This window comes from Nicotiana tabacum, chromosome 4 (assembly GCF_000715075.1).
Source record: "Nicotiana tabacum cultivar K326 chromosome 4, ASM71507v2, whole genome shotgun sequence".
Classification (NCBI taxonomy): Eukaryota; Viridiplantae; Streptophyta; class Magnoliopsida; order Solanales; family Solanaceae; genus Nicotiana; species Nicotiana tabacum.
In genome coordinates, this window is record NC_134083.1 from 48,137,849 (window position 1) to 48,152,487 (window position 14,639).

The following is a 14,639-nucleotide window of genomic DNA, read 5'->3' on the forward strand; positions in this document are numbered from 1 at the left end:
GAAGGTTGAATTCCTTAATTGAGTTGTTAAATTATGGAATATCGATTATTGAAATTGGTATTAAAATATGAAAGCCGCAAATTATATTGAAATAAAAGTGTTAAATTATTAAATATTATTCTGTTGAGTTGTTCACTCCCGAATATTTTGTTGAGATTTTTGTATACATTGTGATTGAGCTGTGAGCTCCTTATTGTAGAAAATATTGTTATTGTTGATTTATTTGGCATGTCGAAATATTTGGGCACTTGATGTGCGAATTGTGATATTGATACGCATTTGGTGGTATAAAGTCTGGGTATTAAAATGCATGCGGTGAGATAAGGTGGGTTTGATACGCGTAGCTAGTAGGGGAACTGCTACAAGTCATGCGGTGTGATAAGGTGGGTTAAAACGCGGGATGCTATTTCGGGAAAAATAATTTTTAAAACTAAATGTGAAGGCTCTCTCGGTGATATAAGGAAAGATTGTGAAATTATTTATGATTTGGGACTACGAGGCGGTACCTCGGGAGTGACCCTGTTGATATTACCTCGGGAGTGACCCTGTTGATATATGTCACTTTGTGTGCTTGTCTTTGTTTGTTTTGTTTCCCTTAATATGTAAATTCATCTTCCACTGACTAAAGATTACATATCACTCTGCATCACCAAATAAAAAAAAAAAATTCCTTAAAATATAGTTAGCAATATTCAAAGGTGACCACAACACCATTATACTATGTTATGGCTGCTTTACTTTACACAAGTACTTTAAAATATTGAGATATGGATTGATAAAAAGGGAAAAAGACAAGGAATAAGAAAAACATGCGTAAACATACAACTTTTTCAACATTAGCAGCCTAGAATGTGCAATTTAATAAAAAACCAAATAACTGGTCTTCTTAGTGGACATACTTTTAATTAAACATATAATTTTTCCACCTAAAAAAAACTATCAACCCACTCCACTAGCATAAGACAATCAGAAAATACAATACTCTTTCCTCTAAACTTTGATACGGGCATAAACACATCGCCTCACTACCAAAACACCATTAGATATCTTTTATTATTATTATTATTATTATTATTATTATTATTATTATTATTATTATTATTATTATTATTATTATTATTATTATTATTATTATGTATTGTTAAATCTTTTGCCATGTTCCTTATTATTTATTTTCCAGTAGGGCCCTGACTTGACCTCGTCACTATTCTACCGAGGTTAGGCTTGTCACTTACTGGGTACCGATGTGGTGTACTCATGCTACGCTTCTGCACATCATTTTGTACAGATCCAAGTACTTCCTACCAGACTATGTATCAGTGAGCTAGCAGTACGCAGAGACTTCAAGGTATATCTGCTAGCGTCCGCAGACCTCAGAGTCCCCCTATATCTTTATTATGTTGTTTCCCTTATCTTTATTAGATTCTGATGTATAGAGATATTTAGAATAAATTCTTAGAGCTTGTGACTTGTATTTTCGTCGGGTTTTGGAAAAATTCTATATGTACTAAGTTGTTGAATTTTAATAGTATTTATGATTATTTTAATTATTCTGCATGTTGATAGGGTGACCTAGTCTTAGAGACTAGGTGTCGTCACGATATCCTACGGAGAAAAATTTTGGGTCGTGATAATATAATAGTTGTAGAGCAAGTTCTAGATTAAAATTAATAAATATAACTATGGGAGTAAATAAAATTTTGATATAAATACATAAAAAATTTATATACATTTTGAAGAAAAGTAAACTTAGGATATACATTTTGGTATACACATATTCGACGTATTATACACTGCGATATATAAAAAATACAATTATTTTTATCGTGATATACATTGATATAGAGGCAAAAATTAATTTTTAAATAACTATAATATAGTTTCATATTTTGGATATACTAAGAAGGAAAATAAAATTTTAATATACATGTTTATATACGCAAAGAAGAAAAAAAAGTTATGCTATACACATTATTGTTGTTTTGACAAGAGTGAGTTGCTCCAGTAGTAGCACCCTCCACTTTCAACCAAGAGGTTGTGAGTTCGAGTCACCCTAGGAGCAAAGTTGAGAGTTCTTGGAGGGAGGGAGCCGAGAGTCTATTGGAAACAACCTCTCTACCCCAGGGCAGGGGTAAGGTTTGCGTACACACTACCCTCTCCAGACCCACTAGTGAAATTATACTGGTTTGTTATTGTTGTTGTTGTTGCTGTTGTGATATACGTTTATTGGTTACTTTGTGCCAATATTTATAACTATGGCTTTTTTTCTGCTAATTATGTGGATAGTTGTCACACCGTGCCAAAATCCCTTTTGGAAATGGCAATTGGGCCTAAAGAGAAGATTAAGCTCAATATAAGCCCATTGACTAAATACCTCGTAAAAGTCCTCTTTATGTCATTTTTTTCCCAACGTTGTCGATTCCTCAGACTCGATACTTGATCTGCGGATCCCTCAATGATTCATACAGTAATACGAGTAACGTTTCAGTAGGGTTTGCGCTTCATAACCCAAAAAAACTCTTAAATGGAGTAAAAATCAACCCAAATCTAGATCATTTAGAATAAAAAAAATCTGAGTCTTTTCAATTTCAGTTCAATTCAGCAGTAGATCTAATCAGAAATTGTAGCGAAAATGGAGAAAGCAACGGATCTGCTCTCATCACCACAGTCACTGTTCTCACTCAAATCGCTAAAGCTGAAAACGAAGCAACAGGAGCTACTGATTCGGATTTCGATCCTATGCCTCGTCTACATTTTGGCATTTATCACTCGGCTATTCAGTGTGCTAAGATACGAGAGCATGATCCACGAATTTGATCCCTATTTCAATTACAGAACGACTTTGTACTTGACTCAGAAAGGTTTTTACGAGTTCTGGAACTGGTTTGACTCGGAGAGTTGGTATCCACTTGGACGTATCATTGGTGGTACGCTTTACCCAGGCCTTATGGTCACTGCTGCCTTCATCTACTGGATACTGAGATTCCTCAGGTATCGCTTTTTGTTAATATTCTGCATTTTATTACCAAAAGCGAACTTTAATGTGAGGACTTATCGGTGTAATTCTTTAAGAAAAATGTGAAAGAGGAAGCACTGTGTGAGGATTACGGATAATTATATATGGACCAAAAACTATTTAGATAAATTTAGGAAACGTAAAATTGAATGATGAGTCGCTGAGAGACAGATTATTTTATTGAGAATGAGACATAGAGAGCAAAGTTTAATCATAATTAAAGATTACTTACCTTTAAGTTTCAAATTGAGAGTGCAAATGGCGATCTTTGCTAAATTAGCCAAATTTTGAGTATACTACTTTTGTGTCAGAGTTTATATGTTTAGAGAATCTACAGACCTTCTAATACTTTTTATTTGTATTTGTGTAATATTGGCATGAGATGAGTTTAAATGGAGTAACGTGTTCAGTGAGTAAACATATGGGCGACCCCGACTTGTTTGGGACTGTGGCGTAGTAGTAGTAGTAGTAGTTGTTTTGAAAATCTGGAGATTTTTGTTAAGTTTGTGAAGATAAAGAAAAAAATTCCACCGTCTTCTTTGTGAGCTAAAAATATGACATTCTTTCCCAGGTTTGCTGTCCATATTCGTGAGGTTTGTGTGCTCACAGCGCCGTTCTTTGCTTCCAACACAACCCTTGTTGCTTACTTCTTTGGGAAAGAGTTATGGGATTCGGGTGCCGGGCTTGTGGCTGCAGCATTGATTGCTATCTGCCCTGGCTACATCTCAAGGTCGGTGGCTGGATCATATGACAATGAGGCGGTTGCAATATTTGCTCTGTTGCTTACTTTCTATTTATTCGTTAAGGCAGTGAAAGGAGGTTCACTTGCTTGGTCTCTGGCCTCAGCTTTTGGGTACTTCTACATGGTTTCAGCTTGGGGTGGTTATATCTTTATCATTAATCTAATCCCACTGTATGTGCTGGTACTCTTGGTTACTGGGAGATATTCAATGAGGCTATATGTTGCTTACAACTGCATGTACATTTTAGGAATGTTGCTAGCCATGCAAATTCGTTTTGTGGGTTTTCAGCATGTACAGTCCGGAGAACATATGGCAGCAATGGGAGTGTTTTTCTTGATGCAGGTATTCTTTATGTCCCTTCTGCTATTCCGATGGAAACAGATAAATATAAGTGAATCATGTTTCTTTTATATGGTTTTATATCATTGCAAAGTAGTCATTCATGTTTTCCTATGTAGTCCGTAGCTTTATGCGCTTTTAAGGATACAACTCCTAAGGTTTTCTGGGGTCCTTGACGGGAGTTCGTATTGTTTTATTTAACTCCTTCGGGAGAATTTCTTCTCCTCAGCTTGTAGTTTTTTTTTCCTCTGTCCATTGTTTAATTTTTTCTTCATAAGAATAAGAATCTAATCTGGAGGATAGACACTTGTCTCGCAGGACATTTTAGCTTCTTCAACCTGTTCTGTTTTTTTTCTTCGCTCATGACTGATAATTGCTGTTAGCATTTTGCTGATGCTGTGTGAGAAAGGGTACAGCTGGTTTTAAATACCAAGTGTTAATCTTCTTGCAGGTGTTTTATTTCTTGGATTGGGTAAAGCATCTACTGAATGATCAGAAGTTGTTTCAAGCTTTCTTAAGGATAACATTGACTTGTGCTATAAGTGTGGGTGCCATTGCTCTTGGAGTTGGCACTGCTTCCGGTTATATCTCTCCATGGACTGGTCGGTTTTACTCACTTCTGGATCCAACTTATGCGAAAGACCACATTCCCATTATTGCTTCTGTTTCTGAGCATCAGCCAACCGCATGGTCATCTTTCATGTTTGATTTCCATATATTGCTAATCCTTTTCCCTGCGGGTCTGTATTTCTGCTTCAAACGACTGTCAGATGCTACTGTATTTATCGTGATGTACGGTCTCACCAGCATGTACTTCGCTGGAGTCATGGTTCGATTGATTCTTGTTGCCACACCTGCAGTATGCCTCATCAGTGCTATTGCTGTCTCAGCAACTATCAAGAATTTAAGTCAGTTGGTGAGGACAAAAACTAAACCTACTCAAGTTGGCTCCGGTAAAGGAACAACTAGTGCAAAGACTTCCTCAAAGGTAGCATGACGAAATATGATTTATTTGTAATTTTTCGTTGTACTTCAAGTTACGCGATGAGCCTATATCTTCTTAACAAGCAGCTAGTTAAATTAATCAGGAATGGAAACTTTGGTGTGTTAAATAGTTTAGGAGTCATTTAACAAGCACAACTTGATTGGAAAATGATGTCGTATAGTTTGACCACTTTTAAAGTGATCCAACAAACAAATAGAGAAACGAAGATATCTGTTGTATTTGGAGTCATTTGACAAGCACAACTGCTAAGCTTTGATGTTTTTGCTTCAACTTCAAGTTTGAAACAAGCTGCCTTCACAGAAATATTAGTCACTTTCTTTCTTTCTCTTTTTTGTTGGGGGATTAATCTCTTAACTTAAATTCTCTAAAATGGTATGACAGACAATGTCTAGTAATTTAACTTCCTTGCATAATGTGTGTATGTTCCAGGAGGTTTTAATATGTGCAAGCAACTAAATTGATATCTAGTGACTAGTGAGGAGTAAATTTCATAAATTTTAGTAAACATTAGCCAGTTATTTTGATTTTGACCTACTTTAGCTCTGCTGTTGTCTGCTTCTGTGCAAATCCCTCTTAGGGTTTGGGCTATTGTCTGATCCAATAATGTGGAGCAACTAAGTGTAAAAAAGTTTTACTCCACGTGTTACGCATACCAACTCTTTGACAAAGTTATCTTTTTCTTTTTTACCCTAGAAGCAAGCCATATTACCGTTATTGGTCCTCATTGTCGGGGCTGATTCGGTTATTCTTGGTGTGACGATTCTCCTTGCTTTTTTTCCTGAAAAGTGTTCAGTGCGTGAACTAACTGCTGATTGGTATGGAAGATGGGGTGAGGCTGGAATTCAAAATTTGTATACGCTATGTTGAATTGCTTATACTAAAAAGGTTATGGAAAATGAATTAAAAAGTAGAATTATATATTTGCCAAAGTATTCTTTATCCTTGGTATTAGTAAATGAGTGGTGAAGGGAAATGTCATTTAATGTTTGTGCGTGCAATTAACTGTTTTTAGTGTATGATTCAACTTATCAATTCCTTCATTTTCTTTCGAAATGAAGTGATATTGTAAAACAATTCGCCAACTTGGTGCTGCTTATAAAAGAGGTTCTGTAGTTATGGCATATTTCACCACAATTGTGTTCTGGAACTATTTTCCCACTGTAGCCAATAGGTAACTTGCTTTATAAATGATTGTGTCTAAAACAGGGTGCGCTTGATCAATCTTTGCCCTACCAAAGAAATGGAGCAATTGCATTGCTTGTTGGTGCTTTCTATTTGCTGACTAGATATGCAATCCATTGTACCTGGGTGACGTCAGAGGCATACTCATCCCCCTCCATTGTCCTAGCTGCAAGGGGTGCCCATGGGAATAGGGTTATCTTCGATGACTACCGTGAAGCATATTTTTGGCTGAGGCAGAACACTCCTTCGGATGCTAAGGTGATGTCTTGGTGGGATTATGGTTATCAGATCACTGCCATGGGAAACAGGACTGTCATTGTAGATAATAATACCTGGAACAACACACATATAGCTACAGTTGGACGAGCGATGTCATCTTATGAGGATGAAGCATATGAGATAATGAGATCACTGGATGTGGATTATGTATTGGTTGTGTTTGGTGGTGTAACTGGGTATTCATCGGATGACATAAACAAGTAAGGAGTTTGTTGATTTAAAAAGCACGGTTGCTAATTTTCTCCTCACGTTGCATCTTATTTTCTTTAATTAATCCTAAAAATACTATTCCCTGTTAATATCAGGCTTACATGAGATTCTTTTCACATTTCTTTTTTATCCTGTGTAAGCATATAAAATGTCTTATCAAATATTCACGTATCTGAATATGCTGATTTCATCTCTCCTCGTTTTCTTTCTTAATGTTGGTTGAATCTTGTGACTTCATTCTAATTTGGTTGCACTCATCCTTTTCATGCTAGATTCTTGTGGATGGTGAGAATAGGTGGTGGAGTTTTTCCTGTCATCAAAGAACCAGATTACCTTGTTAATGGCGAGTATCGTGTTGATAAAGGTGCTGCCCCTAAGATGTTGAACTGTCTAATGTGAGTTCCCTTTAATCTCGTGACTCATTGTGCATGTTGGTTCTTCCTTGTCCAACAGTATTTTGGTCCTGTCAGGACAGCTTACCACATTTTATTGGAAACTTTTAAAAGTATTTTGGTTCTGAAGTTTTTTTTGTTCAATTTTTTTTGGGTCATTGTTCATGCCGCTATACTATCAAATCTCTTCTTTTGTCTTGCACGCATAGAGTGATTTTATACAACTGATGTTTCATGATTAGGTACAAGCTATCTTATTATCGCTTTGGGGAGCTGACTACAGAATATGGCAAGCCTCCTGGGTAAGTTACTAGCCTCAGTATTCCTCGTGATTATTAGAAGCATCATTACACTTACTGGTTTTGTGATGGATATTTTAGTCCCTTCATTAGTCTATTGCTTTTGGCTTGTTTTAAGCAGTTTTTAACTTATTTTAAGCACTTTTTGACTGAAGAGTTTAAAAGCTGATTTGACCAGCTTAAAAGCCAATCCAAACACCCTCTAATTCTCATTTGGCCCCCCTTTTCCTGCTTTTGGAACAAGCAGTAGGGTGGGGATGAGAAAAGACGCACATAAAATAAATTTTGGTTGAACAAATGGGTGAACAAAAGCTGCTTGAATATTTATTTTCCCCTTTGTGAGATCCAATTCTTGGCTCCTTTGCTGAAGGCACGGAAAACTTTTGACAGGGGTTAACATGAATTTATAAATTTGCTGTTTTCAGTGAGATTCTTATGTCTTTTGTAGGTTTTGTTTTGTCAGATATAGATTTGGTATTTTAAAAAAAATAGTTTTCTTAGAAAAATTGTGTTTGAAAAATCATTTGTAAGAGCACATCGTGTGATATGTGGGTTTGACATACATCACAAGTTCGAACCCTACCACAGACAAAAGCCTAATATTTAATTGGAGAGGGATAGAGGGGCGGACCCATTATCCACCTATTTGAGTCTTGTGCCACCTGGTCCTCGGGGATTTCTTGGTTATCAAAAAGAGTATCACTGAAGCTCGGAAACATTTTAGACGCTTTCATATGCGTGTATATGCAAATGACAAAAAAAAAAATGATTTTGCAATTGAGAATAGCTATCGAGGCATTTTTGGAATTTAATTGGTTTCCAGAAACGATGCATGTGTTTTAATACTTGGCAAATCGGTGTTGGAAGTGTTGTGGCTTAAGTGATGAATTGTAGATCTACAGACATTATTGGAATCCTTTGAAGTGATTTACTGATGTCTTTCCTATGTCTCTTTATGGTCCAGATATGATAGAGCTAGGGGAGTTGAAATAGGGAACAAGGACATCAAGCTTGAATACTTGGAAGAGGCGTACACGACTTCTAATTGGATAGTGCGAATTTATAAAGTCAAACCGCCCAAGAACAGGTGGTAAACTGGATCTCCTTTCTATCACCACTGTGGGATTAGCTGTAATGAGGATCTCAATTTTTGAAAGCATTAGATAGATATAGATTACTGCTTTGTTTCATCTTCTATTTTGGGGTGAAAATTTATGGCTCAAGTTGCCTGGGATTTTTTTTTTTGGGGCAGATTTTGTAGTAACTTCTTTTCACTAATATGACCTAGTGTATTACTTCTGTAAGTCTAGTTTCTTTTAAATCTTTCGTGGTTGAAGGAACTTGAGAATGGGATAATGGTAATTCATTTATGGTTTAAGGAAACTTGAGAATGGGATAATGTTAATTCATCTATTTGGTATACGGCATTGAGATTTGAAACTTACTTTGTGACTACTAATTACCTCGTTAGTTGGCTACTTTGGTCTCTTCTTTCCAAAATTAAGTGGAAAGGGATCAAAGATTGACATTAGTGGTGAGCTGATTTGGAAGTAATACGTGAAACTTGTCCGGCAGAAAATGTCCCCAACCTTTGTTTAGTTTCCAAGGAACTATATATCTTGCCCTTATATTGTAAAGCAATTGATATTTCTACAGCGAGACAGTTTTTCATTACGAAAAATTATCTTATTTAAAAAAAAAAAAAAGGAAAGAAAGAAAGCAAAGAAGCAATATATGCTATAATCATTTTTCACATAGGGGGAAAAGCTCAATTGGACCAGGGAACTTGGGTAAATATTTACCTGTACTTATTTGTACCAAATCATATTAACTTATCATCGTTGAGTAATTTGACGAGGTAAAAATTTATATTAGTTGCATGATAAAAAATTATTTTCAAATACATATTATGCATATATTGATTTGCCATCAATATTGAGTGTGGATAAATTTTTACTACTGTTTTTTTTTCCCTTCAACTTCACATCACCTAGTTAGTCACATAACTAGGTCACGTTCTAGCCGGAGAGGAAAACTTTTACGATTCGGAAAGTCATATGACTACTCTGTCGGAATATCAAGTGAATGCCCCATGCTGTATTAGAACCACTTTTTGTCACATTTTTAGAGGTAAATAGATGGAGGTAAGTGTATTGATTGATTTGTAACTTTGTATGATGACTTACTGAACAGAACGGCAGATGGTCTTAACTTTATGAAGCAATAGGTGACAGTTTTTTGATTAAAGAAAACACTAGACATGAGATCAACTTAGGAAAATTAAGTCACAACCGAAATAACATGTACAAAGTTTATTTCTTCTTTATTTACATGTAGTAAATAGTATATTATCATCCACTTGCACTCCAAACAACCATAACTTCAGTTGGTTTGGCAACACGATGGATAACGTAATGAGCATGAAGTCGTGATAAAGAAGATCCCATTAAATAAGATGATTGAATATTTTGGCAAATAAAATTACTGACTAATTAAAAACTTACAAGGTCTACTATGCTTCATTAAAATAACCACAAATATATTAGTTAAGGTTAAATTTAAGAAAATACGTGAGTTCCCAAACACTAATTCCGCATTAGCCAAAAATTAATTTTTTTAGCATTTGCATAAACCATAAAAATTACATTTGAAAATTCTTATAAGTTTTCATGTTTGAGTTCCAAATGCTACTTAATTTTGCAAACGTTTTCTAGAATGGGGCTAAATAAACTTCAAAATTTACAGAAGTCAATAATCACTCACGCTCACTATTTTAGAAGCCGAATCGAAGGTTCGTTTAAGTTTTGGTAATTGGTAGCAGGGCAAAAACTTTTGATTTGATTCTGACTCTATTACCGCAGACATTATATCTTATTTTATGGCTTCAAAAGTAAGATACTATAATTTTTGAACAAATATGTTGTCTAAAGTGGGAAGTCGGAAAGCAAAATGATTAGACATATTCCACGTGATGTGTTATTTAAAAAGCTACTACTGTAATTAATCAATTTATATGCCTCCTATATCCTCCAACCATCACTACACAAATCTCTTGCTTTCTTTCTTCTAAGCTACAGCTATAGCCTATAGGTTTGATTAATACTGCAGATAACGACAGAATTTGTCATCCCTTGAGTAGTTGAGTTGTATAAAATACTAGTGCTGCTATCTAGCTACCTTTGACCCATAACTTGTAGAGCATTTTAGAGTTAATGGTAAAGATTGGACTATTCCCTATCGTCTATCGAGACCGACGACAAAAGCTCTTAAATTAGCAGATTGCCTTTTCTTAAAAGTTTCCCAACTACTAATCAAGTGATATGAATTTTCCTTGCCTCTTGGGGAGTGGAAGACATTTTGACAAGGACTTTGAGGATTGAACGTCTTACATGTATTCTTAAGGGTATGCTTAATCCTCAGCTGAAATAATTCCTCTAATATCAAAAGTTCTTGTTCTTGCCAATCTGCCATACTGAAATAAGGACAACACATAAACGACTGTCACCTAATTAACCTCAGCCAGGAACTACAATGATACACATTGCTGATTCACAACGCAGTCCATGCAAACATTCCCATATAGTCATGTAAAAAACTTAATGAAGTGCAGACAATTGCATTTCCACCAACTTCCCCTCCTCTTCAATCCTGTTTATGCAAGAACTAAGTCATGACATGACATGAGAAAGCTGCTTATAAGAGTAAGAACCTGGTAAAAACAACTGTATACGTGCTTTAGGACAAAATTGGATTAGAACTTGTCCGTAGTACGTCTAAATATTATTATGGGAAGGTCTAGAATAACATGATGGCAAACGACTGAAATTAATCCTAAGCCACGTTACAGGATAATCCATGAATCTGAACAAATCAAAATGCAGTTACACTATTCTAATGAATGAACAATACACAGCACGGAACAAAAATAACATCAGTATGAGACCCTTTGAGAGACTTTATTCTAGAGGGAGTATGAGAGATGGTAGCAAAGAGATACACACAACCTACCTCTTGAAAAACAAGCTGACGAAAATAACAAAAATAATCATCACAAAGTAAAGGCACCAAATCATTAAGTCAAGGAATGATAAATGTCAGCCAAGTTAAGTGTTGAATAACATATTTGACTCAACATACACATTCTGTTCAGTAGGACATCTGTCCTAGACCCTAGACACTTTACCTCCTTTAGCGAGGGCATAAGGCACTGCTCATTCTTGAATTTAGATGTTTATTGACTATACTTGTTTAAAAACGTAACAGTAATACAGTGAAAAACAGTCACTGATTTCACTATAAATAGGTACAGAATGCTTTTAACAAGGACCTAGCAACTAAGATAGATACTATATACAAGCTGAAGACTAAAAAGGTTCACTTGGCCTGCTAAGAATTAAACCAAATTAACACATGAATCCATACCCTCCTTGTTAACAACTTGTCATTCCTGTTTCCTTCAGTTTACAAGAGAATGGATCCATCATCACAGGGAGCCAGCTATACGTACACTATGTCAACAGAAGCAGCAGGGATTTTGAGTGTGATAGAGGTAAGCCAGGAGCTTACTCCGAGTGAAAAATATCCAAAATAAAATAGAAAGCGTGGTTTGTTGGCAGTTCACCACTCAAAGATACAAAACAATAAGGGGCTACAGCCAAACCAAACTGATATTCAAGGTTGTGGTTTGAAATGTGAAAGATCTAGTTTAACCACAGTTACATCTAACACCCTCCTCAAAACATATATATTCATGTTATTGACCCTATCCATTTTTCTTCTTTTTGAGACCTTGTGTCATATGTAATGTGCACGATCCCCATCAGTTCGTATACACCAAACAAAAGCAAATTAACTAACTCGATAAAACACAGACTCCGAGGCTAACTTAAAACAAATGATCAACAACTCAAACAATCAAAAACATTATTTCCCGAAATTCCCATATATTACAAGGATGGGGCACCTGTAATTCTCAGATACTAGCATACACAAAACTTAATGTAACAAATATGGACATACAACCTCATAACTCTGTTCCATACTTTAATTAATCGAGATCCTCCTGCCGTGCTTGCCCTCCAGAACCTGGATTTGACTCCTCACCACGAGCATTGTTGCTCGTACGGTTGTTGTCGTTGTTTCTATTGTTAGTATCATTGCCGCTCGCTCCTCCACTATTGCTCGTCTCAGCAGGTGATCCAAGTCCCCTGAAAAGCCATTGTAATGGTATCCTAAGCCTCCCGTCAACTGTCCTAGGTGTATGAGAATTCTCCTGATTTTCCCCACCACCTTCTGAACCCCCCAATACCCAACCAGTATTATTGTTGTTGTTGGTATTGTTATTGCTACTATTATTGGCATTCGAATTTGCATTCTGCTGTTGTGATGTTCTCCTATTCTCATAATCAGGATCATCGGTGGGCAATTCATAGCGACAAACGGGGCAAGAATTGTGCAACTCCAGCCATGGCAATATACAGTCCTTGTGGTATATATGTTTGCAAGGCATCTGCTTCGCTTCCTCACCGAGTTCAAAAGTATCTTTACAAACAGCACATTGAGATGAATCAGAATCCAACAACTCCACTGTGATCTTAATATCCGGAAGCCCAGCAACAGCCGATTTCGCAGCTGGAGGTGCACCGTAACGGTTTGGATCATTCTCCGCAAGCTGTTGGATCAATTGTTCAAGCCCAGGCCCATGGAAATAGTCACCGAAATTCCCCGGAAACCTAAACTCACCACCACCACCGCCACCGCCAGGATGGTTCTCAAAGATTAACTGAATATTAGCACCACCGGCCCTCATAGTACTCACATAGTTGTTGAGGAAAGCGAATGGATCGAATTGATTGGGGGATCGACTGGGGAAGGCGGCACCACCAGAGATACCGCTGAGTAGCGCGGAGAGATCATCCAAAGCGACGGCACCGCCGGCAGGGGAAGCGGCACTGGAGGAGAAAGCAATCGGAAAGCCACCGCCGCCGAAGGGAAGGTCATCGGTAGTGGCGGCGGAGAAGAAGGGAAAATTATCGGGATTATTAGGGTTAGAAGGTGGTGGAGCGGTTTCGGATTCTTCTAGAAACGTACCGTTGCAATTAGGGCATGTGAGTTCGGAGTTTGGCGATGGCGTAATGGTGACTGTCTGTTCACATTGGTAGCAGTGATAATTCTGCGGTTGATTGCCGGTAGCACCGCCTCCCCCACCACCGCTACCAAAGGTTCCGGGCGACGACATTTTTTTGGGTCTATATATGGATATGGAGAAAGAGAGAAGAAAGAAGAAAGAAGAAACGAAGGGAAACTGAAATTTAGAGAGAGAAGAAGAGAAAATCGATGTGAGAGAGAGAAGTTAGGGGAATTTGAGAAATCGATGAAAAGAGGAGAAAGAGGGGCGCGTGAAATTGCAATTGCGAGTATAAATAGCTGATGGGCTAATTGAGTACTCGCTCTTGGATAGGTGGAGATTTTCGTGTGGGGTCGGTGATAAGGGAGACTACAACTTCCGAGTCCCAGGTAAGTTGCTGTATAAGAATGTTCGCAGGTTTAATATACATACACATACACATGGCATCTAATTAGGCGCAATTGTAATTGATTTGTTTAATTTAATTAATTAAGATCCCTCCAGTTCAGGCAAGTGTCCTTTTGTCAAAATGTTATTACCTACAAATGAAATAGTCCATCATCTATATATTTCCTTCAAATTGTCTCAAACCAACAACTAGTTAAACTAAGCTAGCGTTTGACCATAGATTCCCAAATTTATTTTGAAAAATCTGATTTGGGTGAAGTTTGGTTTGAAGATGAAAATGTGTTTGGACATGATTTTTCAAAACATATTTCACTTTTTATTTGAAAAAATATGAAACATGACTTATACCCCACAAGTTCTAAAAACTATCACAAATACCCAATAGTACCATTATCACAAACCATAGTCCTGAACATAAATAAATTTGGTACAAAATTATCATTTTTATAATGAACTATATAAATCATTAATTATAATGAAATCCCATTAGAGAATTACGACTCCTAATCAAAAAGAAAAAGTTAACTGATATGAGTATTCAGAAAGCCATTTAACCTACAAATCAGAAGCAAAAGTAAGATGCACAAAGGATTGAGCTGATAAGGGAGCATATTCATCAAATATTTAGTTGGTCGTAA

At 36.6% G+C, this 14,639-nt stretch overlaps 2 protein-coding genes across 2 annotated transcripts; one reads left to right on the forward strand and one right to left on the reverse strand.

The window, feature by feature from the left end:
* Positions 1-2,383: 2,383 nt before the first annotated feature.
* LOC107779648 (dolichyl-diphosphooligosaccharide--protein glycosyltransferase subunit STT3B) lies at positions 2,384-8,871 on the forward strand. Its single transcript, XM_016600105.2, has 7 exons — positions 2,384-2,991; positions 3,588-4,101; positions 4,550-5,086; positions 6,311-6,765; positions 7,048-7,170; positions 7,410-7,469; positions 8,431-8,871. The coding sequence occupies exons 1-7, from the start codon at positions 2,633-2,635 to the stop codon at positions 8,558-8,560; spliced, it is 2,178 nt and encodes a 725-aa protein (XP_016455591.1). The 5' UTR covers positions 2,384-2,632; the 3' UTR covers positions 8,561-8,871.
* Positions 8,872-12,347: 3,476 nt separating this feature from the next.
* On the reverse strand, positions 12,348-13,861 carry LOC107779647 (E3 ubiquitin-protein ligase RING1-like). Its single transcript, XM_016600104.2, has one exon. It carries the CDS (start codon positions 13,702-13,704, stop codon positions 12,514-12,516), a length of 1,191 nt encoding a protein of 396 aa, XP_016455590.1. The 5' UTR covers positions 13,705-13,861; the 3' UTR covers positions 12,348-12,513.
* Between the last annotated feature and the right edge of the window lie 778 nt (positions 13,862-14,639).

Excerpts from the sequence above, each read along its gene's own strand:
- LOC107779648 (XM_016600105.2), top strand. The coding sequence starts at position 2,633 with ATGGAGAAAGCAACGGATCTGCTCTCATCACCACAGTCACTGTTCTCA. Across the intron at positions 5,087-6,310 it reads GTGCAAAGACTTCCTCAAAG|GGTGCGCTTGATCAATCTTT; the intron begins GTAGCATGACGA and ends TGTCTAAAACAG. Across the intron at positions 6,766-7,047 it reads TCATCGGATGACATAAACAA|ATTCTTGTGGATGGTGAGAA; the intron begins GTAAGGAGTTTG and ends TTTTCATGCTAG.
- LOC107779647 (XM_016600104.2), bottom strand. The coding sequence starts at position 13,704 with ATGTCGTCGCCCGGAACCTTTGGTAGCGGTGGTGGGGGAGGCGGTGCT.